The 26,486-nt window shown below is 36.0% G+C and overlaps 1 protein-coding gene and 1 long non-coding RNA gene across 3 annotated transcripts in view; one reads left to right on the forward strand and one right to left on the reverse strand.

The window, feature by feature from the left end:
• The window catches only part of pbx3a (pre-B-cell leukemia homeobox 3a), an 89,010-nt gene extending 64,250 nt beyond the window's left edge, over positions 1–24,760 (forward strand). Inside the window, exons 6-11 of one of the 2 annotated variants that reach the window (XM_049474788.1) lie at positions 2,464–2,493; positions 6,263–6,428; positions 7,479–7,556; positions 8,134–8,237; positions 10,014–10,100; positions 18,266–24,760. In XM_049474788.1, coding sequence (XP_049330745.1) covers positions 2,464–2,493; positions 6,263–6,428; positions 7,479–7,556; positions 8,134–8,237; positions 10,014–10,100; positions 18,266–18,358 — 558 coding nt within the window. In that variant the 3' untranslated portion in view covers positions 18,359–24,760. The remainder of the gene's footprint in view (positions 1–2,463; positions 2,494–6,262; positions 6,429–7,478; positions 7,557–8,133; positions 8,238–10,013; positions 10,101–18,265) is intronic. The other variant, XM_049474794.1, reaches the window with a different exon arrangement.
• On the reverse strand, positions 12,528–23,231 carry LOC111191803 (uncharacterized). The gene is made up of 2 exons (XR_007437876.1): positions 23,145–23,231; positions 12,528–12,871 (listed from the first exon to the last, which is right to left on the reverse strand). It is a non-coding gene; the product is annotated as an uncharacterized LOC111191803 (long non-coding RNA).
• Positions 24,761–26,486: the final 1,726 nt, after the last annotated feature.

Genomic DNA, 26,486 nt, shown 5'->3' on the forward strand with positions numbered 1-26,486 from the left:
TCTCCAATTAACAAATAGCGCCACAATCTCCCCCATTAACAAATAGCGTTACAATCTCCCCCATTAACAAATAGTGCCACAATCTCTCCAATTAACAAATAGCACTACAATCTCCCCCATTAACAAATAGCGTTACAATCTCCCCCATTAACAAATAGTGCCACAATCTCTCCAATTAACAAATAGCGCCACAATCTCCCCATTAACAAATAGTGCCACAATCTCTCCAGTTAACAAATAGTGCCACAATCTCCCCCTTTAACGAATAGTGCCACAATCTCCCCCATTAACAAATAGTGCCACAATCTCGCCCATTAACAAATAGCGCCACAGTCTCCCCCTTTAACGAATAGTGCCACAATCTCTCCAATTAACAAATAGTGCCACAATCTCCCTCTTTAACAAATAGTGCCACAATCTCTCCAATTAACAAATAGTGCCACAATCTCCCCCATTAACAAATAGCGCCACAATCTCCCCCATTAACAAATAGTGCCACAATCTCTCCAATTAACAAATAGCGCCACAATCTCCCCCATTAACAAATAGCGTCACAATCTCCCCCATTAACAAATAGTGCCACAATCTCTCCAATTAACAAATAGCGCCACAATCTCCCCCATTAACAAATAGTGCCACAATCTCTCCAGTTAACAAATAGCGCCACAATCTCCCCCATTAACAAATAGTGCCACAATCTCCCCCTTTAACGAATAGTGCCACAATCTCTCCAATTAACAAATAGCGCCACAATCTCCCCATTAACAAATAGCGCCACAGTCTCCCCATTAACAAATAGCGTCACAATCTCCCCCATTAACAAATAGTGCCACAATCTCTCCAATTAACAAATAGCGCCACAATCTCCCCCATTAACAAATAGCGTTACAATCTCCCCCATTAACAAATAGTGCCACAATCTCTCCAATTAACAAATAGCACTACAATCTCCCCCATCAACAAATAGCGTTACAATCTCCCCCATTAACAAATAGTGCCACAATCTCTCCAATTAACAAATAGCGCCACAATCTCCCCATTAACAAATAGTGCCACAATCTCTCCAGTTAACAAATAGTGCCACAATCTCCCCCATTAACAAATAGCGCCACAGTCTCCCCCTTTAACGAATAGTGCCACAATCTCTCCAATTAACAAATAGGGCCACAATCTCCCCATTAACAAATAGTGCCACAATCTCTCCAGTTAACAAATAGTGCCACAATCTCCCCCATTAACAAATAGCTCCACAATCTCCCCCATTAACAAATAGCGTCACAATCTCTCCCATTAACAAATAGTGCCACAATCTCCCCCTTTAACGAATAGTGCCACAATCTCTCCAATTAACAAATAGCGCCACAATCTCCCCCATTAACAAATAGTGCCACAATCTCGCCCATTAACAAATAGTGCCACAATCTCTCCAATTAACAAATAGCGCCACAATCTCCCCCTTTAACGAATAGTGCCACAATCTCCCCCATTAACAAATAATGCTACAATCTTGCCCATTAACAAATAGCGCCACAGTCTCCCCCTTTAACGAATAGTGCCACAATCTCCCCCATTAACAAATAATGCTACAATCTTACCCCTCAGTCAAAATTCACCCCCACCTGAATTTAGTATTAGCAAGGTGGGATGTCTAGTATTGTTGACCATGTGCATCCCTTTATGTCCACTATTTACCCATCTTCTGATGGATACTTTTGCTATGATAATGCAGTGCAGTGGTCTTTCCAGTCAATGGATCTGAATTCAGTAGAACACCTTTAGTATGTAAAAGAATGGGACATTTAAAGCATGAAACTTCTATGTTAAAATCTGTCAGTCATTTAAACATGGACTAGAATATCGAAGGAATCAAACTTTCCATCGTCTTTGAGGAACACATACCACAAAGAACAGTTTTAAACAGTTTTAACAGCAGAAAAAGACATTACACAGTATTATTATAGTGCTCCTAATAAAGTGCTTATGAATATAGGTCAAATTGTTATTGGCATGGACATATACTGTAGTTTAAATAGTGAACCTGTATAACCTACTTTGTGTGGAGATTCTAGTTCTTTGAAGAACGCTTGGCACCAATATTTTCAAGACTGTAGCTACAGTAACAGTTAAAAGTGAAGTGATATTTTTTACTGTAGATAATCATATTTGTCATAGATTCTTTTCCTTATGCTTGCGAATACTGTGACACTGTGAAGGTGCAGCTATAGAGAAACACATTCAGACACACTTGCTTTGCCATCAAATGCCGACCTGAATCTGGCTCACACATTTGAATGGATCATGAAAGGGCAAAGTGAAATGAAGATGCAGAGTAAGCGCGACAAATGTACTGGGGTAGTCCTTTTGTCTGGCTTCTCAGAAATGTTGTGTTGTGCTGGGTATATGGCTGTGCGAGGACACAGAGGAGGTCTATAGTGTAAAAAGCCCCTTCTCTTCTGCCCTCAGGGGATGGGAAGCACCATCACTGTGTCACAGGTACGTCACCAAACATCCGTCCTCAATGTTGTCTGTTGCCATTCAGTTGCAGTGTGTCAACTAATATCACTGAACTGTAGTGTATGTACACTCATCATCATAAAATATCTGCACTCAGAAGGAATCAACAGACAGGAATGAAACTTGGTGGGTACCCTAGTGAAAAAAAGTGTACTAAGCATTATTATGCTATAATGCACTAAAGTGTACTTTTTTATATTTACAGAGTGCTAAAACAGAAACACCTTTTTTTGTACTTATTATACTTTAATTGTATAAAAATAGTAGAAAAGTGCACTTAACTGTACTAAAATGGAAATATTTTAAATAAACTTAAGTAACATTTAAACATACTACTTCATGTATGTAACCCCATAATTTAAATATGCTTACAGTAAAATTATAATACATTTAATAAGTATTACAACTGTATCACTATTATACACTGGGTATATTAGAAATATACTAAATATTGATTGTTAAATACATTTACATTAAATACAAATATGCTTCTTATTCCTGTCTTTTTTAAGTAGCACACTTCTAGTACACTCCATTGGGTATAAGAATATATTTTAATATACTGTACTACAATTTTTAGGGGGGTTACAAATTTACTTATTTTTTTTTTAATTAGTAGTAGTAATTTAATTTACTTTCTAAAAAGTTACATAATACATTGTACTTTAATTGAACTACTGTTACAGCTGTTTTTAACACACTTTGCTAACCATGTACAAAAATATATTTGGAAATATTAGAAGTATATTGAATTACATTAAACTAAAAGTGTACTTCATAGTAGCCTGTTTTTTAATACACTATTATATATACTTTGAAACATTTGAAGAAAGCATAATATTAATTTACTTTTAGTATGTTTTAGGTAAGTACATAAATCTGTTAGTATATTTACAGCACACTTATATTACAATTACAATATTTTTTTTTCACCAGGGTAGTTATACCAGATTGGCACACCTTCAGAAGCCCTGGTGTCGTAATGTGGGGTTATGCTCGTCCACATACTGCTGACATCAGTCAGTAAGACACATATACTATGCAAATAGGAGAATGTGTGGGATGCTATTGGATGTACGCCATATCAACACTCCACCCTACTGCAAAATCTGCAGGAACTGAGAACAACTGTTTTTGAGCGGCATTGAATTAATTATTGCGGGACATCATTAGGAACCTCATCAACTTCATGCTGAGACATCTGGCATGTTGCGTTACACACAGTGTTGGGCACATTACTTTGAAAAAAGTAATTAGTCAAAGTTAATACTTACTTCTCCAAAAAAGTAATTAACTGAGTTACTCCACTATAAAAGTAACTATTTACCAGTAAAAGTAACTGTTGCGTTACTTTTGTGTTACTCGCCCTGTAAAAAGTTAATTGAGCGGCTTAAATAACGTGCAGTAACGGGGTGTCGGAAATGGTAACGGCGTTATAGTTACAGTCAGAGTAATTAGTTAGATTACTCGTTACTGATAAAAGTAACGGTGTTAGTAACGCCCTTTATTTCAACGCCTTTATTCCCATCACTGGTTACACATGCATTACACATGCATTACACATGTGTTACACATCTGTGTATGCACATCAACAAATAAGACCCAAGAGTTCACTGCCCACAGCAGTGTACATTTTTAAACATTCATTGTTCCTGGTAACCTTTGGGTAATCTTTTTTATGAATAGCATTACACCAGCACTTCCTTCTGGGTGCAACTATTTTTGCAAGCATTTATTTTACGAAGAGTGTATTTGCCAAGATGCACTCGTAGATAAATGCGTCTAGTGCAGTTGATGTCATGTTTATTAAAGATAGTCAGTCACTGTCATCGCTGAGAAATATTTCCTTATTCAGGTGTATTTGTGTTGTGCTATTTTTAAGGTGGAACATCAGGTGAAATCTTATTTTAAATCATAATCATTTGTTTGTTTATTCACACAAATTTGCACACTAACCGCACACATTTTAATGACTCTTGCAAAGTTGAACTTAAAGTATATATGTGGGTGCCATGGCAAAAGTCATTGGACTTTTAGGACAATACTCATCTCGTCCCGTGCCATTTGGTATGTAAGAGTAGTTTTTGGTGTCATAACAAAAGCAGGCTGCTGCTTTATGATTCATGTTTTTTTCTAAATAAATTATATTTTTTAATTATATTTTGAACCATAAATTCAGAATTTCAAAGAATTAAGGGTCATTGAACGTCTGATTCAAAATATGTTTCTTTAAATTAAAATGGTGTAGGGGTGGGACAAAATATCAACATCGCAATATATCATATTGTATTAGTTTGTGATACATTATCGATACGTGGCATCAAATATCAATATTATTATTGAAACATAGACACACCATAAGGGTGTACTCACACTAGGCAATCTCCCAACCTCCCAAAGCATGGCTTGTTTCAGTAGTGTAATCGCTCTGAACCATGCCTGAGCACGGTACACTATACACTATGCTTTTGGCACATATTTCTAAGTAAATTAAAGCTGATTATCTTCGACAGCGTGTATAAAATCCCGAGAAAGGGTGCCTTTCAAGGCTTTTCATGTGCTTTTCATGGGTTACTGAATTTGGCACAACACCGGCAAGCCCACTGAGCAGTGAGTAACGTTAGCGGGCTCGGGCACGGATTGTTTAAGCGCAGTGTGAGTGCAGGTCAGCGGTCAACCAAACCGTGCTTAGTGTGAGTTCACCCTAAGACTCCCCCCAGTTAGACTTACTAAAGTTTCTGCTGCTGCATTACTCCACATGTTGGCACTATTTAAATGAATTGGGTAAAAAGTATATATATATTTTTTTATTATTCTGTAAAACTGACACCAGTAAATGCAACACATAATTCCTGGTATTTTCTTATTTAGGAGTATTTTATCCTCTTCAGGAACACAGACACTGTGAAGTATCGTAGAGAATATACTGTATGTGACACATCAAGTATCGTAGAATCACAACATTACTATTGTGATTCCAACCCCAATTTCCAACCCCAACTACAATTTTTATTAATCCTGTCCTCAAGCTGCACAAATTTAAATATGCAGATATATTTTAAAACACATATATCCCTCACATAATGCTAGTTTGCTGTACCTGCTAAAATACCAAATTAAAAAACACACACAGCATAATTATTCTGAACTGCTTACATTTCCTTATTCTGCAGTTTTGCCACAGATAGACAGATGGTATTGAACTCTATCGACTCTTTCAGGAGATGCTTCAGATAGAGTTACGCGTTTTACTGACCCAGGAAAAAAGCAGTCAGACCGAGCTAATTTACACTGTACACAAAAAGAGCTGTTTCTAAGCTTAGATTTTAGCAATACCATATAATGCTGTACTCTCAAGCCATGATTTGAGATACGTACATGATGAAAATCTGACCAGAATGATAAAGCCTAAACTTTAGACCTGTTTCATAGTTTGTGGGTTGGTAGAAACTCCAGAGACCCAAAAGTACTGTATAAATACACACTTTATATTTTATAATATGTCCCCTTTAAATGACTTTTGAACCTTTTCTTTGCTCTTTTTTGTTCTGAGATTTTTTTTATGTTACATAGTGTTTTGCTTTCAAGAGAAAACTATAGATGGAAAAAAACTAAGCTCTATGGCGCAGATTTGTCTTTAAACCAGCTATCCACACTTTCATGTAATACTGTCCATGTTTGAGGTAATCTTTGTAATTAAAACTGCCCTTCGTTTCTGGATTTCTTTCTTTCTTTCTTTCTTTCTCAGGTTTCAAACTGGTTTGGAAACAAACGCATTCGCTACAAGAAGAACATCAGTAAATTCCAGGAGGAGGCAAACCTGTATGCGGCTAAAACGGCTGTAACGGCCACTCAAGCTGCAGCCGCTGCCGTGCAGAACAGCCAGTCCAGTTCACCAGCTACACCCAACCACGGTAACCATGCATATACTGAACTGTTACTGTACTCAGTCCTGTTACTGGCACTCACTCCTGTTACTTTTTATGTGATGAGTACCAGGACTGAAAGTAACAGGAATGAGTTTTTAGCATAGAATTAGCAAAAACATGAAAAATAGCTAAATGGCAGCTATGCTAATAGCATGAGCATACTGAGCACATTTTCCCAAAATTTGTATTTAAAAAAATAAAAAAATAAGATCTGAGAATTAATTTAGGTAACAGGAATGAGTGTTGAGATTGGAGATAGTTGGAGAGTGTAACAACTGCTTTTTGTAGTTTTAAGTTGTTTTTATTAATGTTTTTAATTACACATCTTACTTAAAATCCGCCATCTTAAAATAAAGTCATGATAAGTCATCTGTTCTCCTCATCACATACAGTTTTCTGACTGATTATGTGACCAAACAGGTTATTAAAATATACAGAGCGGGACTTAATACTGTATGTTAAAAAGTGTTTTATAAGTTATTGGTACCACTTTAAAATAAGACTACCCTTATAAAGGGTTTATAAATGGTTTATAAATTAGATTGTTAAGTATTGTTGATTAGGTTGTTAATGCCTTAAAACCATTCATAAGCAGTTACAACACATTAATTGAAAAGGCAAAAGTGATCCGTTGTTTGCTTAGTCATTTAATTCAACTGAGTCATTTAATTTATAGTAAAGAGTTAAACATATTTACAAATATATTAATATGACCAGTTTAATGCTGATTTTGCTATAATGAACCCCGCCTACACGATGCAGGGAGGGGAACTGTGAATCACTACTTTGCCATTTTTTTAACTCACTGTTGTCATTTCTATGTTGTTATTTATTAACTGCTTATTTATGAGTTTTAAAGTATTTGCAGCCTAATTAATAAGCATTAATAATCTCATTTATAAACCATTCATAACCTCTTTATAAAGATAGTCTTATTTTAAAGTGGTACCAATTTATTTGTATAGTGTAATAAAAAAGGAATTTGCTAAAAACATACAATTGTGACATTAATAAGTGCATTTAATTCTTGCACAGGTTTTCAGATGAAAGATGAAGATTTTCAGCTGGATTCAACGGACAGCAAAGCCAATCTGTTAACCAGCATGTTCACAGGTAAACAAGTCTTAATTCATTATTATTATTATTATTATTATTATTATTATTATTATTATTATTATTCATTATTTTTTATACTTAAATCATAATCTAAGAAATTATGGAAATTCTATATAAATATCAGTGTATATTTTTTTGTTTGCAATAGTACTATATATAGAAACTTATATTGATTAATTGACAATTGACTCAATGACGCATCTTGTTCTGGTTTGCTAAAAATATTTACTTTCACTTTTTATAACATTTGATTTACAGTATCACAGTACATTGCAATATATATATAATATATATAACATGTTATATATATATATAACATCTGTATCATGATACTGTATGCATCATATCACCAGATTCTTATCGTTTCACAGCCCCAGTGATCGCATTTTTTACTGTGACAAAATGAAAACAAATACATGGGGTTGTTTGATATATTTGTTAAATATTGCTTGGGTTTCTTCTTCTTCTTCTTCTTTCTATTATTATTATTATTATTATTATTAATAATGACCCATAAGCTTATTGTTTTTAACTTCATTAGGTTAGAAGCTAACTATTCCTGTTTTCTGATCAGGTTCCTTTGGTCTACCGAGTTCAGGAGACATGTTCATGGGCATGAGCGGTTTGAATGGAGGTTCCTATCAGCGCACACAACTCAGTAACACTGGACAGACACAGGTATGACACACTAATTCACCAAGTCTGTTTTCACATGTGAATAATTTCTGCTGCTTAGTGCACACTTAAGGAAATGCAACTAACAAACTAATTGAAATACAGTATAATCAATCATTGAAATTTATTGATTATACTATAAGCTATACAGTAATATGCAGATCAAGTCACCTCTCTGAGCAAATAATATGTTTCTGAATGGAATGAATTACCTTAAGTAATATACCTGAGATAACAATTCTTATGTATTTGCTGGTTTTAAAGCTGCAATCCTGCAGATTTAATTATCTGAAAACTTAGTGTTCCTAAGTGGGGACGGGACAAAATATTCTGATAAATGCCTTTAATGTGCTACAAAGAGGTCTGCTAGGTTTTCACAGTGTTTTATTTCAGCCATGTCTTTTCAAAAGCATTTACTGGTTACATAAGCAACTGTGGTGCTGCTAATTCCACTGATACAAAAGCTACTGTGAACATTGTAATATCAGAACAGCAAACTCAGTCTCAGTCTGCTCATTTACAGATTATTAACCCCAAAAAAACAGAGAACTAGAACTGAAGAGTGCTGGCAGGCTAAAAGAGAGCACAACAGAGTCCTGGAAAAATCTCCAGATTCATCTACTCTAAAAAAAAAAACAACAACATGTAGTATGTTTTAAAAGTATTTGAACACCTTGCTCTCTTCTGGTCATTAACCAGCTCCTCCCGTGTAGTTCTGGGCTGATTCCTCACCTTTTTTAGGATCATTGATGCGCCACAAGGTGAAATCTTGCATGGAGCCCCAGTCCGAGAGAGATTGACAGTCATGTTAAGCTTCTTCCATTTTTTTAAATTATTGCTCCAACAGTTGATCTTTTTTTTACCAAGCTGCTTGGCAATTGCCCCGAAGCCCTTTCCAGCCTTGTGGTGGTCTACAATTTCGTCTCTTTTTTTGTGTCTTTGGACAGCTCTTTTGTCTTAGCCATGTTAGTAGTTGGAGTCTTACTGATTTTGTGGGGAGGACAGGTGTCTTTATGCAGCTAACGACCTCAACCAGGTGCTTCTAATTTAGAATAATAAGTGGAGTTGAGGTGGATTTTTTAGAGGTGGACTAACAGGTCTTTAAAGGTCAGAATTTTTGCTGATTGGCAGGTGTTCACATACTTATTTGCAGCAGTAACACATGAATAAATCATTAAAAAAATCATACATTGTGATTTCTGTTTTTTTTTTCTTTTTTTCAGATTATGTCTCTCATAGTGGGCATGCACCTAAGGTGAAAATTTCAGTGGGAGAACTTGCAAAGTTGCAGGGTGTTAAAATTCTTCTTTTCCTCACTGTAAAATGACAATAAAAATTGTTTAAATGAAACACAAAATGTGAAACAGTTAAAATAAAATGTTAAATTTAACAATAAACAGTAATTGTGGATTCAAATATGCACAATAAATAAACTAAACCTGTCATTTGATCAGAACACTTGCAAATGACATAAAATGTAAAATGTGCATTGATATGCGGGTGGAATAGTAAGCAGGACAACTAGCAGCAGTTCTATAATGGTATAAAATATGTGCATAACAATGAATAGTTAAAGTGTGCACGGTACACGGATACGTGCACAAGCAGAACATTAATGCAGATACATGCAAGAGTTTCCTGCCTCCGGAGTCAAGGTCTCAGGCGCTCAGCCACAGGTCACTGCTGGATGCCGTAACAGTAAAAGTGCAGGTATTTGAGATTCAGTTTTCACTAATTAAAGTCTGTTGTTTATTCTTCTTTCTCCTGCTCTATCTGTAGGGCGACAGTATACACAGTGTTGGTCAGACTTTGGGCTACAGTGAAGCTCTGCGGGGTCATCCTCTCTACAGTCCTCACACTTTGAATGTAAGTATGAAAGTATGAATAATCAACCTTTGTAGCTGATTTTTTTTAAATAATAATTTTAATAAACACTTAAAAACAAATATTTCTAAATGAATTATTTTAAAATGGACATATTATTCTTCTTTTTACACAAGTTAGAATACAAAACATGTTCATGAAGTTCTTTGCACAAAATCACTCTCACATAAAGAGATAAAGAGATCTCACCTGCTCTATTCTTGCCAGTTTCAGTCCCTTTTTGAACAAGCCATTTAAGGGCTCTTTCGCTTTTATGCAAATGAGCTGTTGCTGGTCATGCCCAATGTTTTCCCTTAGTGTTTACCACCTATTAGTTTTAGATTTTGCTAAATGGCAAAACCAGAACAACCTAGTTCATGCTTAACTGCGATAGAAGTGCAAAACTCATTATTTGATAGTACTTACATTATACAGTTATAGATCCCTCCCTCAGACGAAGCACAGTGAAATAGGGGATCTTCAACTGATCTAATTGGTGGGGCTCTAGTGGGTTGTTGATGAGGGAGGGGTGGTGCCAAGGTGGTTCTATGCAGATTTTCTTATTGTGATGTCACAATAAGGAGCCATCAAACCTGCTCATAGAAGAATATGATTTCTGACCACAAAATCTTTTAGCTAAACAGATGAATAGATTATTTTTTTAGATCAGAGTGTTTTGGGGGCAGTCAAGACTTGCAGAAAGCTTGCAAAAAAAGGATTTTTGCATAACATGCCTCCTTAAAGTGATCCCACAAGATGAGATTCATCTGATTATTATATGTCACATTTATAATTTTTCCTTCCACTGCTTTTATGAGAAGAAATTTTAAAGGATGTAGACTACAGTGCTTCAAAACACATCAAGACACAGAATGGAAAAAAATCACCTGGTCTGATTTTAGTAAAAGCATATTTTTGAGCCATTTTGCAGTCTTTTTTTAATTGGCAGGATGAACAGTGGCCCACCTGAGGGCAGAAACCAAACTTTTTGGGAGTGCAAACACTCTAGACAGTTATGGTAGAGCAGAGAAGAGACCTTTTTTGGATTTAAAATTCCTAAATGAGCTGTGTGTCATGATCAGATCATCCATAGGGGCAGATGTTTAAAGTCAATGGCCACCTGTGCTATCTGATTAGAGAATCACCATTACTTTATACAAATCAGACACTTCTGCATAGTATGGGGGGTATAGGGAGTGGTGTGGTGCAGGATAGTACCAAGTTGGTTGAGCTGCATGATCGGCAAGACCATGCTAGTCAAGCAGCATGACCAGAATCAAATGCATCAAGAGCTGGGCTACAATTTTAACTGTCTCCAGAAAACATTAAGTTTAAGTCAGGTAGACATTCCCTCTTTAAACACAATTTTAAAGTGAAAATGAGAACACTTTACTATAAGGGTTATCTTAATTAATGTACGAATGAAAATTAGTTAACACTAGTTAATAATTACAACATTTTAACTAATGTCTCAATTTATTAGTATTATTTACTACATTCTTAAGCATTAACATTAAGTAAGGTTTATGGGTGTAAAGGTGCAGAACATTCATGATTCGATACGTTTTCGGTACGTTTTCGGTACTGTTGGTGGGAAAAATAAAGAGGCTGGGCATTATTTTGGGATGGAATGTTGTAACAGGGCTCAAGCTCTTTTATTAAATTCTTGAAACCAGGTTTCTCTCCTACTGTCATCATGAGAGGCTCCATGGTGCATCTTTTGGATCTTGTTTGGACAAACAAACAATGAGCCTGATTGTGGCACTTTATTAAAAACAAAAACAACAGCATTACGTTAATAGCTTAAACTATAAATATTTTTTTCCTAAGTATATTAGTGGATGCATTTCAGTGTTTGAGTTCTTTTTAAGAAATATCAGCATTAGATTGTTAAAATTTAATTATATTAGTGGCGTAAATCACTTAAAAACAAATTAAAATCCTGATCATTTTTTTTAACGGTGGAATTTCCCAGTATTATTATGAGGGGACAGTAATAATAGTGTATTGAGATTTAGGTCTGGCAGACTAGATCGTTTTGTGCTCAGAGAGAGAGAGAGAGAGAAACATGGTGTGAGTGGGAGAGAGAGAGAGACAAAAATTAAGAGCGCCTAACCCTGCGTTCACACTGGAAAGCAACAGGGGACCATTCATTTCCTATTGCAGGGCAACATTTCAGCGCAGCTTCGGGTGCAACACTCGTGTGAACATTAGTTCTGCATTACGTTCATTGGTTCCACAAGGCTCCTATAGACTGCCTGTACCCCTGTATTCTGCGTGTGTTTGCACGAACCGAACCGTGACCTTCGTACTGTGACGGTTTGTAAAGAATACACACACCTTTACACCCCTAGTAAAGTTTAATATTGTGTTAACCACTGTCAACTAATTATTAGTCCAAACATTACGTAACCATTTAGAATTGCTTCATACTGTAATGAGTATTTTTAATCAATGTACCCAAATTTTTTAACAGTGAACATCATGCAAGGTTATAGAGATTCTCTTAGAATATTTAGAATATTTTAAAGCAAGATTCTGTTTTTTTGGCAACTCATAGCATCCTTACTAATGCACCCCCCACCCCCCACACACACACATCCTTCCTGAAACCATTCAGAATGTGGCCTTGAAAGGGAACGGGGATAATCTTGCTCCAGCAGGCCTCCCAAAGCCATTCAGGAAGCCGCCAGCCTGATCAAACCGCCTCTCTCCACGAGCCGCGCAAAGACGACAGCAGAGATTAAGCTGCGACGGCAGAGTCGACGGCAGTCCTGTGGAAAAAAGAGGAAGATAAATGTGGGGCTTCATATTAATATTCCATCTCTCTCTCTCTCTCACACACACACACACATACAGCCATTTGCAGAGGGGAGAAAGCAAACACATTTCATTTCCATTTTCTGAAACGGATATAATAAGGCGAGCGACATGCCAGGCTTCTCTGGCTTATATCTCCTTTTTCATTGGGCCCTTCTCCCACCTCCTCCACCACCACCACCAACACCATTCTCTCTCTCTCTCTCTCGCTCTCTCTTTCTTTCTCTCTCTCTCTTTCTCTCCCTCTAGCTCGCTCTCTCACTGAGCAAATTTGCAGTCCATTTCCTTATCACTTTAATGAAATATGAAACTGGAATTGCCTGCAGCTTTGTACAGATGTGAGCAGCGTCGTCCCAGATGAGGGACGATAAGACGCGCTTTATAATGGAGTCAATCTGAAGTCGCAGCGTTAAAGATTCATTTATCTGTTGAGGTCTCTGCATCGAGGAAAAAAAAAAAGGGGGGGAAAGCCTTCCAGATAGCGTGTCCTTGTAATACAGTTGTGGTGGGAAACAAATTGCAGTCTGCATTCTCTTCAACAGTGCTGGAGTAGTTAGTCCAAAAAGGGGGGAAAAAATAGTAATCCAGTGCAAATGAGTCATTTCTTCTCTTACAGTTTAATAAGATTACTGTACTTATTACTTTCTGCTGCTCAGATTGCAGATGTGTGTTTCTCTTATGCTGCACAAACATCTCTACTAGCTGGCTGGAAATACACATATATAGTATACATTGTTTATAAGGATTTATAAGTTAGGACACTTTCTGAAAAAAAAAATGCCTAGATTTTTAGGTGCTTTTTAGACGATTTAGACGAGTTTTGGAGGACAGAGTCTTATTAACTGACTGTCATCTTCCAATGGCTGAATGGAAGTTGCCAATAAAAAGTGTAATCAGAAAAAAAATGTATAAAGAAATTGTTCCCAGAGTAAAATAAACAAAGTTCACCAAGTAAAGAAAGAGAGAGAGAGAGGAATGTGCTACTACATATAATAAATACATTTATAATGTTTTATAGATGAACATTTTTTTGCCAAATGATTAAATCATCATTCCACAGTTTTGTCCCTCTATATCTTACTGAAAATTGACCTCTACGAGAGAGAAATTTAGGAAGATGAAGATCTAAAGACTGACGAGTTGAATATAAATGAATCTCTACATTTATAATGAAGTAATTTATGAACTGCTCTGGGATATATCATCATGCAAGTACATTTTATAAATAAAAATACATATTTTAAATATATTAATATTACAAATAGAGAGAATTTGACATTTCTGAAATAGAGAAGCAGATGGCGTGTATAAATTTAATTGTATTGTAATGAGAACAAATCGTTTCTGAAGTTCACAAAGTAAAGAAAGAGAGAGAGAGAGAGAAAGAGAGAGAGGAATGTGCTGTTCTTTTATCATTACATACCATTTCAGTTCTGAATAACTTTTATAAGAGGTGACAATACAAAAAAAATATTAAAGCATATTTATAAATAACTATTTTTTGCACTTGGATCCACCACTTCCCTATCTCTCCTGTAACAAGTAGGAGTAGTTTCAGTAATGGCTGGATCAATATCAATATATTTTGCAGCAAAGTTTAAATTTCATACAAACACTGTGCGACAATACATTCAAATAATACATTCAAACTAATCAGACTAATCCTTGATTAATCAAACTAAAATTTGATTAAAACAGTACCCTTTCAAATAAGGCTCCTTTATAAAGAGTTCATAAATAGTTAAATTATATAAATTAGTTAATTGTTATTAATTAGGTTATAAACAATTAATAAGCAGTAACAACACATAAATAGGAAGGACAACAGTGGCCTGTCATGTACCAAATAGTAATTCCAGATCTAATTTATACTGTTAAACCCCAGATCTTACTAGATGCTTATCTTACTTTGTCTTTTCCATCAGTCAATATTAACATTTTGATAATAATGTTATTCATTTAACTATCATAACATATTAAATGACTAAAATGACTTTCTATATTATTTTATTAGATATATCAAAAAGGCATTGTCACTGTTGTTTTTTTCTGTTTATGTGGTATAAGTGCGTATTAATGTTTTATTGTATTTACAACTTAATTTATAACAATTAATAAACTCTGTTGTGAACTATTTATAAACTCTTTATATACGAGCCTTATTTTAAAGTGGTACCATTAAAACTGTGAAAACCTGGATCTGTTTTTAAAGAGCCTGAATGGCTCCATCCAGGTAAATCTTAAGCTTACTGAGCTGTTCCTGAAGTTTTACAAATGCCACCAGGCAGGGAAACTTAATCTCTAAAATGAACAAATATCAGAAATATATGATGTTATTACTTCTGACAGTATTATTGCTTGTTTTTGTGTGTTCACTACCGACATATATAGCATTAGGTGCAGTTTCATGAGATGAGATGATGGCTCATCTTATATCTCAACCATCATGTGTGATGGCCCAGTTATTAGAGCTCTGGGTTATTGATCCCTATCGATCACAGGGTTGTGGGTTTGATATCCAGGCCTGTATGGCTGCTTATTTGGAATCTGGGAAGAATGTGAAGAATTTTATTGTACAGTATATATATATTGTGGTAGGCCCCTGGGGTTAGGGGCGTGACCACTGTGACCCGGAAGGAGAAAGCTCACAGAGATACACAGACACGGGGATTAAATGAACTCAAAACGTACCATTATTTTCGAAAATGCCCTCCACCACACCCAAAAACAACTCAAAAGAACATACTATGGCCCAATGGGGCTCTAGAGTCTGTATAAATCACTTAGTGGTCGTTTAAAGGTCCGTGCGGCCTCAGCTCACTCCTCCCAAGTCCAAGTCTCTCTCGAGTGTGAGCTGAGGCAGAGTTTTTATGCTTGTCCCAGCTGGCGGCTTAATCAGTCCTGAATGCCCACCGGCTGGGACAGACATGGCTGTGAGTTCCGGCGTGCGGCGGACCCACGGTTCCCCCGCCTCCTCACGCCACAATATATATATATATATATATAAGATTATTCTTCTTTTACACTGAAAGCTGTGATGTTCCTGAGCTGGGAGGGGACAACATATTCAAATTTATAGTATCAGTATAGTACAGTATGAAAGATATGGATAAATAAGAAAAAAGAGTAAGAAGCCATTTTGTGTTAACTAGATAACTAACCCTCCTTATTTTACCAAAAGATTTATTTATTTTTCTACTAATTCACCCTATTTTTTTTTTTACTCCAAAAACTTTGAATTTGGCACTTGAGGCAACACCACAGACTTAGTTGTAATTTTTTATATGTTTTTAGAGTATATATTTCTTTTATATTTTTCTTTTTTTATATTAAAGACAAGTTTGTTTAATTTAAACCATGTTGCATAAGCAGCTAAAACAGTATTTGCATCCTTAATCAATTAATTAAATAAGAGTTACATCCTCTATAATGGTGCCAGAATAAATGAACAAACTGAACAAAGCAATATATCACAGAATTTAGCTTACATTAAAAGTACTCTAACACAATTCCTCTGTGCAATTACACATTCTCACCAGAGAGGTCTCTGAATCCCCAAATCTCAAAAACATATGGGCTGTTGCTTTAAGTGATCAAACATGTCAATTCCTTCTTCAGCATAGGGAAATTTATTCATCAGCTTCATATTATAGTTCTAATGTCTTCTGACAATTCCTATGTATTAAACCCCATGCATTCCACTGTATTCATATCACACTTTAATAGAAATGTAAAAGTAATACATAAAAGCCACACCAAACAGTTTCACTTTGTTGAAGCCAAACATTACATGGATTCGTGCTGAGCGCCCACTGTGAGCCAGTCAAATCCATCTGCATTTCAGCAGTGATAAAAAAGGAGCAGGGTACCCAGCAGAGTGATGTGTGAAAGTAAGCGGGAGTGGTTGGAGGCGTTTGCAAAGTAAGGTGTCATTTTGGGTTTAGTCGAGCAAAGCCGTCTGGCCCGAGGGCACGGAGGCGAAGTGCCATCTTCTAGCAGCTTCAAACAGTAGAGAGTGTCACTCTCTCTCTCTCTCACTCTCTCAGTATCTCACTCTCTTTCTGCTGCCTTATTTAGGTCATGGGGGATCTGTCGTTGGAGGTCTTGTGGTGCTGACAAACATATATAAATGTAGAGTCTAAACAATACGATCTATTCTAGTTCCTGCCTGACAGATTCAAATGTAACCAGGATACTGGAGCTTCTGTTTGTCATATCAATCTATTTCAACTGATTCACATTCTTGACTATTTCAAATAATTGAATGTATATGTATATATTCATACATATATATATATATATATATATATATATATATATATATATATATATATATATCTGTATATCTGTATATCTGCATATGAATATAAAAGTTACTCCAGACAGTTTGCAATGCATACCATGCTACACATTTACACGTTTTATAACCACAAAAATACAAGTACAAGCATTTAAACTTGTAATAATTGTGATCATACATTGTTTCTTCTTAAATCAATGGTAAATGTATCTACACTGCAAGGAAGGCTGTTTACTAGGTATTTTACTAGACTAAATAATCACCTTCATGCCATAGAAAACTGGTCCACTGCGCCAAAACTCAGTGCTGGCTTTGGGCTTTATACCCCTCTAGTTTCCTCTAGTGCTTGTCTGCTTTGGGTGGTCCTATTCTATTGGCAGTCCAGATAAGCTGTGAGTGCATGCTTTTGTCCACAAACATTTGGATATATAGTGTGTATTGTCTCTTGTCATGCATAATCTTTGTATCTGCTTATTTGCTGTTTTTTTTTCACTTTTTGACATGAGTTGAATCAAAACAATAATATAATATATATATATATTGCAATAAAAATGTTTCTACAAAGATAATGTGACTTTGCCGATATTTTAATATACATTATTTACTCCACCCATCACTAACGGATGTTCCTTATAGAACAAATTACATCAATTGACAAAATTATTTTCCGAGAGTTTACAGAGAGGTACAGAGGTCTTGGGCATTTTTCAAATATATCACATTTCGCTAAAATTGAAGAATGGAAATTATTATTCTAATTTAATCACTTTTAAAACTTTAAATTCAGAATTGTGATTTAATTACTTTAAAACCTTTATAGCACCATATAACTTTAAAAGCACCATAGATACAGACATCATTGTTTTTACTATTCGTAACATCACTTTTGAGAAATATATTTATATAAATCGTATTGTCCAGTCCTATTTAATTTCTATATTTTCATATAGCTCTGTATGCTCTCCAATGGCATGTTGTCTTTTGCTCTTTTTAAATATCTTTCTCTCTCTTTTCTCTCTCTCTCTCTCTCTCTCTCTCCCCGTTATAGGGTAATGGTGGATGGCATGATGCAGCCACTCCTTCCTCAGTGACCTCCCCTGCAGAAGCAGCAGGCAGTGTTCATTCTGATACTTCCAACTGATCTGGCCTTCATCCTTCTTTAAACGCCCACCCGTGTCGACATGTTTGCTGACGGTGCGCCGAGTGCAGAGCAACGTCTTCTACAAGAACCTTCCCAGTGACAGCTGATTTAAAAAAAAAGGTTTTCTGTAGTTATTCAAATGTGTTCTGTCAAGGATCACAGTCGTAAGCACTATATGGACGGGATTAGTTTTACATGAGCAGATGGAGGAATATGGTTATTATTGCAATGGTGAATTTAATTACATTCATTTTTACATTCTGTGCACTGGCCATTTAATTTCTTATTACAGCGTCTTAGGCTACGTTCACTTTACCAGGCTAAAGTGACTCAAATCTGATTTTTTTGCTCAATGTGTGAACGTGCCAAATCTGATTTTTTATTTTTTTTTTTCAAATCAGATTTGAGTCACTTTCACATGTGGTCCTAAATCAGACACATATCCGATCCATGCTCATGTGACATGAGTGTAAACAGTCAAATCAGATTTCATGCATCTTTTTGCTTCTACACATGCTCTACGTGTTTCTCTCTTGTACCCACACTGTATCTCTTGGTGCAGCTGTGCAGCTATAGCTGCAAAAACAGCAAAAAGCAAACCGCCTGGCCTTTTTTCACCTCCTCGATCTGAGCATGTACTCCAGACCAGCTGTTTGCTGCTTCTCCAATCCAGCAAAAGATGCTCCACATATGAGCTGCTAACACACTTAATTCATTTCACCTTTATAAAGCTATGAGTCGTCTCTCAAATATGGCGTTTTTTTGTTGTTTATAAAGAAGGCGACATTTATACTCGTATCAGTGTGCGCCTGTGAGGTGTTTCAGGCACAGATTCGTTCACATTACACACAGATACAGATCACTTACATTTGTGAATGTGAACCGTCAAGATAGCCAAATCCGATCTGACGTAGCCTTAGTGCAGAATTTAACCCTTGTGTGGTGTTCGGGTCTGTGCGACCCGTTTTCATTTTTCATCAATTGATACTATAAAAATATTTTTTCTAACTCAAACTCATTGGCATTGGCTCATTTTTTGTGAAAAACATATATCAAAACACATTTTCGATAAACACATACTGTACACCCCCTCCCACCACCCTACACATTTATATTACATACAGTATGTTTGGCCAAGGGCTAATAAACATTGCTTCATTTGTAAATTTGAAACTAAACAAATTTTCTACTCATATCTTGAGTTTAATTCATTTTCTTTTATATTTTATTAAAAAACTAATAACAAAAAGAGTAGCACTTTTTGAAAGAAATGTAACATAAGAAAGGTAAAGGGGGTGAAGCAAGCATGTGTAAAACATTTTAATGTAAAATTGCTTAATTTTGCTGAATTAAATACAAGTAACAAAGTAAACGAGTCACAAAAATATGAACACCACACAAGGGTTAAGCCATGATTTTAATTTGATCACTCTAAAACTTTCAGTTTGTTTGTTTTGAGCCATTCAGGTTTGACTTGCTTGTGTGGTTTAGATCATTGTCATGTTGCACAGCCCCACTGCGCTGAGATTCAAATATGGAACATAAAATCAGGGGACGGACTAAGAATATTTTCAAATATTTTCTAATTGCGAGCCTATGTTAAGTTAATTTTTGCCACTCTTAGTTATCTCATTAACAGAATATGCTGTGATTTAATTAAATGTCCCATATAAATTGGCCACATTATATCACATACAGTACAGGCCAAAAGTTTGGACACACCTTCTCATTCAATGTGTTTTCTTTATTTTCATGACAATTTACATTGTAGATTCTACTGAAGGCATCAAAACTATGAATGAACACATGTGGAGTTTTATGTACTTAACAAAAATGAGCTGGCACCGGATCTGAACCCAATCCAGATGGTTTGGGGTGAGCTGGAGCACAGAGTGAAGGCAAAGGGGCAACAAGTGCTAAACACCTCTGGGAACTCCTTCCTTCAAGACTGTTGGAAAACCATTTCAGGTGACTCTACCACTTGAAGCTCATTGAGAGAATGATGCCAAGAGTGTGTAATCAACGCAGTAATCAGAGCAAAGAGTGGCTATTTTGAAGAAACTAGAATATAAAAACGTTTTTTTTAATGAAGTTATTTCACCTTTTTGTTAAGTACATAAAAGTTTTGATGCCTTCAGTGAGAATCTACAATGTAAATAGTCATGAAAATAAAGAAAACGCTTTGAAAAAGAGAAGGTGTGTCCAAACATTTGGCCTGTACGATATATATTACATAAATTGACACATTATATACACATGTAAAGCTAATCACGTCCTAGTAGCACTATACTTACTGTATCTTTGTAAGGATTACAGTCTAATCTGTCTTGCAAATAATCAAATGTCCAAAAACTGGAAAACATGGACTGAAAGCTCTGAAGTATCAACTACAGTTTTTACAGGATATAGTCTAGAGTTGATTATAGAGTACTATGATTGTATTAGTTGATCTTATTAGGATTTTTTCCTTCAAATGTGAGTTCATTCAGCAGAATAACTGGAGTGAGTTTCTGAGGCATGCTTCTTTTCAGTTTGGTACATGTACAATATTGACTTGACATCCAGACATTCTATAAATTTCATAAATTAAAGGGATTTCAGATATTTCTTGTATTTGTAAAGTATCATTGGGGTATTTTAAAAGGAAATGTAAAGTGGCCTAATTACTCTTACAAATCTGACTTATAATGTTTTTTTTTTGTGTGTTTGTATTTATTTTTGTTTTTCCTGTACATCCCTAACTTTGATTAGCATTGATTAAAACGTTCATCTAAAAGGTTAATCACTTAAAATAATCGTTCATTTTACATTCCAGAGTTATTTGGTGCTCACCATGAATACAGAATTATTTTCATTATTATTTTTAGCATGTCACACAACATGGATCACTTAAGGAGCATTTTCTATACACTATATGTCCAAATGTTTATAGATATCTGCTTGTTTCTTCTGAAATCAAGAGCATTACTAAAGAGTTTGTAACATTGTTGTTGTTTTTTTTTCTGTGGAGGCTTTACCTTACCATAGATGTTGGAACACTGATTTGAGCGATATGAGTTTGGATACTGAGAGGTTTTCAGTGGAACTCCATCATTCCAGAATATGCAGTTGATAAATCTGCTATTTAGAAGAGGTGTCTAAATACTTTTGGACATATGGTGTATCAGGTAAAACCATAGTTCAATCCGTTCATTTTGTTGCTCTTGTTGTGTTTTGTTAAACATGAAAACAAGAGAAATAAAGCATGCAGAGAAGATTTTGCAATGCATTTCTGCAAGCAATAGTTGAAGCTAGTACTATGGTTAGCACTGGTTGCCAACTCTGATCCTTCAGAAAACATTCTCTACACTCTACACTCAACATTTGACTACACTGTTTAAAGAAAAAAGTTTCCAAAGTGTTCTTGGCTTGGGCATTTGATCTGAGAAAAAATATCCTTATTTGATTTACAGAAGGATTCATTTGAAAAGGTATCATTTTTAGACTTTAATATAGGACTAACAAGTATGCTCATATCCTTTTATCAAGGACCAGAGTTGGAGCCCCTGGAGAAAAATGCCCCTTATTAATTCCTTAAAAAATATTTTACTCCTAAAAGTCATCAGAATTGTCTGGATAACAAATTACACTTTGCTATTTTGTGCTTATATATATATATTTTTATCATTAATTGAAACCTCTTCAGACCCAATAGTTCCACTTGTGTGATGAACAGGATCCTGATGCGGAGTCTTCAAAAGAAGTATTACTGAGAATTTGCCCTTACTTAGATGCAGATTATGATTTGGAACAGACTTTAGTAGTGAGTTAGTGATTAGTAAAGTTTAAAGCTCAATTTGTGTGAGACAAGGCTGTGTCTGAGGCCCAATCCCGTTTCTCTTTTGTACCTATACGCCTTGTTTTCAAGTGTAACCCTTCCTCTTGGGCCAGAGTTACCAGGGGAAGGGGTGAAAGCCTCCCCGAATAATTGTGAGAACCCTTCAAGTCGTTGAGACGTCATCAAGTGACCCTACCAGGCTGCTGTTTTAGCAGTTAAAGAGTGCTAGCAAGCTAGCTGCTAGCAGATTAACTAGTTAGTTAAATTTAGGGCATCTTATTTTTGTTTTTTTTATTAAAAAGGGGGCAGGTGATGCAGCAATTAATTATTATTGTCCATGTTTTAATTCCTCTGCGATGGGGAGCTGAAATTAGCTTTTGTTTTATTTTATTTTTCCTTACCACTTAAAATGCTGCAGCTTCTGCAGTCTGTTGTGCCATTTAAGGTGGAACGAGAGAAAGTTAACTAGCTAACTAGCAACTGAGATGAACTACTAGCTATTTTTTATGCTTGTTATAAAGAAAATGGCCATTAAAGAAGTAAATTACACAATAAACTATGGTAATATGCTGGTTATCAAAATTTTTTAACAAAGAAAATACGTACATTTGTGGGTTTCTTTAGTTGCTTATGCTACCATCTTGCCAGCACTTATCATAGCCTTAGCCGTTTCTTAATATGGAATACACAATTTCGAACTCCCGTACTTGGCTAGTATGGACCTGGTAAGGTCCCAAGGATGTGGGACTTTTATTTTGTAATTGGAACAGCTGCATACTTGATGACGTCACCCTTTTAGGGGTGCGAAATGCATTGTTTTAAAAAAAAAAACAAGCACATTTTCACGTAGCCGCTTCTTTAACAAATAAAACACATATCTAACATGTCTAAACCGCTACGTTCTCTGCTAAATAATAACATAAAACTTTATTTTATCACACAGAATTACTATCAAAACATATAACTTACTGGTAGGTACTTTCTTCTCCACTGATACTGCTGCGAGGTGTATTCTGGGATATGGGACTTCTGGGATAAGAAGTCCAAACAACTCACCGTCCTCGATAATCTGGGAGGAACAAGAACACATCTGGGTATTTGCATACCTTTCAAGTCTCCCGTTTTGGCCCGGAACCTACTATATTTTACCACTATTTCCCGCCGTCCTCCTGTACTTTTACTTTCCCGTAAATTCCTTGCATCATATTATATTATAAAAAAAAAAACATTTCTATGCCTCTCTAAACTGAAATGTCACTAACCTCAAGAGAACTGCCACCCAGGCTGCTGCAAGTAGCGGTTCTCGAGGGGGTAGTGCATACAATGGGAACAACCCTAAAAACAAATCAGAGAGATGGATGCATGCATGTGGAGAGAGAGAGGACATTCCTGCCAAAAAAGTGACTTCATGTAAATATCTAGAAAAGGGTTTTATTTAGGCTATATTATTAAAATGATATATGTAGGATTGTTCACATCATTTCATTGTTAAGAAAGGTAGACCTATCAGATTCTGATACTCTAATTGTAGGTTGTAATTGGTTCACAGGTGGTTATTTTAGATGTCTTGTAAACCTGTCTTAAAATGTAAGAGATACTGAACCTCGGTTGGAATGGTGGGACGGCTTGAAGTGGGCGGAGGAAAATTTCCCTTATTTTTAAATCCAAAACTTGACAGGTATATGTTTGTGGTGTACTTCGTTAACTGTGAACTTAAATGGAACAGTACTTGGGCTGTGACTGATGGCTTTATCTGAGTCCACAAGAATACAAATACAGACAAGATTAAGAAACGCAGATTGAGAAACAGCTGCTCTGTTTGGAGTGTGCCTCTGAAAAATCCCTATTTGAAGGGTCATGTAGCCCTAGCACTTTACAGAGAGATGATATGGGCTGGGTCTAAGTGTCTCACAGGACCTCTGGTTGGGAGCTCTGTTAAAACATGCATCACAAAAAGCAGTTGTGCTGTTTGTGATGCATCTAAGTGATTAGTACAGACCATACATAAAAAAAATTAAATAACTGACATATACAATATTGCATTGCATCTGAATAATGGTTTCATTTCATTTTAGACAATATTCTTAGACAAATATAATACTGACTGTATGAAACAATCTAAAACAAAGTGCTTTTAGTAATACAATGGCAAATCTGATGACTTTTATAAGGTTGAATACTTTTGAAAGGCACTCGACATGGCCAATATAAACTTGTGTTTATTTTTAGCAAATATTTTAAATGTTGTTTATTTTCCTATTGTTGAAAAAGTTAAACTGTAACTTGCTTTTATTTCAGGCTCTGTATGACAGAGTAAATTTGTTCTTTATCGTTTCTTGCTATTTTTGTTAGTTTACTGTGTTTCTATACAGTAGATTGTCATCTAAAGTCATGAAAGAAAGAATAAATCCATGAATGAGAAGAATAATGTGGTTCTAATGTACTTAATTGATTCTGTGTTGGGTTTTAGAGCAGGACCAATCTCAATAACCATCTCAGTAGAATAATCTTGAAACTGACACTGACATTGTCTGTCTTTTTGATAAAAGAAATAAATAAATGTGACTTTGTCTTTTTTGTCACCATTTCTTTTTTGTTCTTTCTTTATAGGAATCAGTTCTGAAGCTCTCTATTTGTCTCCTATTGAGAAGGTTAGGTGAGACCCCACAGCAGGGGTGTCCAAACCTTTTTTGTTGGGGGCCAGAAGGAGAAATATATTTGAAGTCATTGGCCACACGCTGTAATTAAACAAATAATGAAATATACCACTTTAAATAATACATTTTCCTGATTGTTTCATTTACACACCATTTTACTTGACTTCAAAGATCATTTTACTGATCTTTATCTTTGACAGTGTTGTGTAAACTAAGATTTTTTAAATATATGTTTCATTTCATGATGTCTCTTAATATTAAACTCCTTAATTACGACAACTTTTAGACTCTTTGACCCGTTTTTCTGCGCGAGAAATGCGCACTCTCTCCGCTTTTAGACTCTTTGGCCCGTTTTTCTGTGCTAGAAACGCACACCCTCTCTGCTTTTAGACTCTTTGGCCCGTTTTTCTGCGCTAGAAATGCACACCCTCTCTGCTTTTAGACTCTTTGGCCCGTTTTTCTGCGCTAGAAATGCGCACCCTCTCTGCTTTTAGACTCTTTGGCCCGTTTTTCTGCGCTAGAAATGCACACTCTCTGCTTTTAGACTCTTTTGCCCCGTTTTTCTGCGCTAGAAATGCGCACTCTCTCCGCTTTTAGACTCTTTGGCCCGTTTTTCTGCTCTAGAAATGCGCACCTTCTCCGCTTTTATACTCTTTGGCCCGTTTTTTTGCGCTACAACTTCACTCTTGCCGCTTTTAGACTTTTTGGCCCGTTTTTCTGCACTAGAAATGCTTACTCTCTGCACTTTTAGACTCTTTGCTGTGTTTTCCTGCGCTAGAAATGCGCACCATCTCTGCTTTTAGACTTTTTGGCCCATTTCTGACACCTAGCGTTCAAACTTTGAATCTCACATTATAAAAACCTGCTTAACAGCGGGCCAACTTTCATTCTATTTCTAAAATACCTCGCGACCGCTCCAAAAAAGGAAACGGGCCGGAAACGGCCCGCGGGCCGTAGTTTTGACACCCCTGCCCCACAGGCTAAGAATTCCCTACTGACCTCCAATCAATCTGTTAATACTGTAGACAGCAAAGGGCCGACTATAGGTGTGCAGAGTCATTTTAATATATATATATATATTTTTACTAATGGCATTGTCTCACTGCAGTGCTCATATTTCATATTTCATGTTTTCGTCTGTGTCAGCAGCTGCCGTTTATCTCAACCATCTGTGGGCAATTACTTTCAGTCTCATTGAGCTGTTTAAGCGCTGCGTGTTCTCTCCCTCGTGCTCTTCTGTTTTTATATCCCGCTCTCAGAGGAGGGCTGGGCAGACCCATGTGGTTTCAGATTGCTGTGAATTATGTTTGGCTCTTTTTCTTTTAGGAATTTATATTCACTAATATTTCCCAAAAGGATGCTCAAAAAGTGGGAAAATAGCAGCATAGATGGCATGATGCCACTTTTTTGATCCTGATTTTAAAATTGGCTGATACCTTTAGAGATTTGATGTTTCTTTAAAAACTACTGTGCTGTAAAAATAGATGTTCTTCATTTAAGCCCCGGCTTCTGTGCTCAAACTACTCAAACTCTCCACTATCCCACAGGACAAAACACGCAGCTGAAAACATCACATCACACAGGGTTACTTTCAGGTGCATTTCAGTTTAGATTAATCACATTGTTTTTATTTATTTTAATATTTTTTCCTTCT

This window comes from Astyanax mexicanus, chromosome 1 (assembly GCF_023375975.1).
Source record: "Astyanax mexicanus isolate ESR-SI-001 chromosome 1, AstMex3_surface, whole genome shotgun sequence".
In the NCBI taxonomy this organism is placed as follows: Eukaryota; Metazoa; Chordata; class Actinopteri; order Characiformes; family Acestrorhamphidae; genus Astyanax; species Astyanax mexicanus.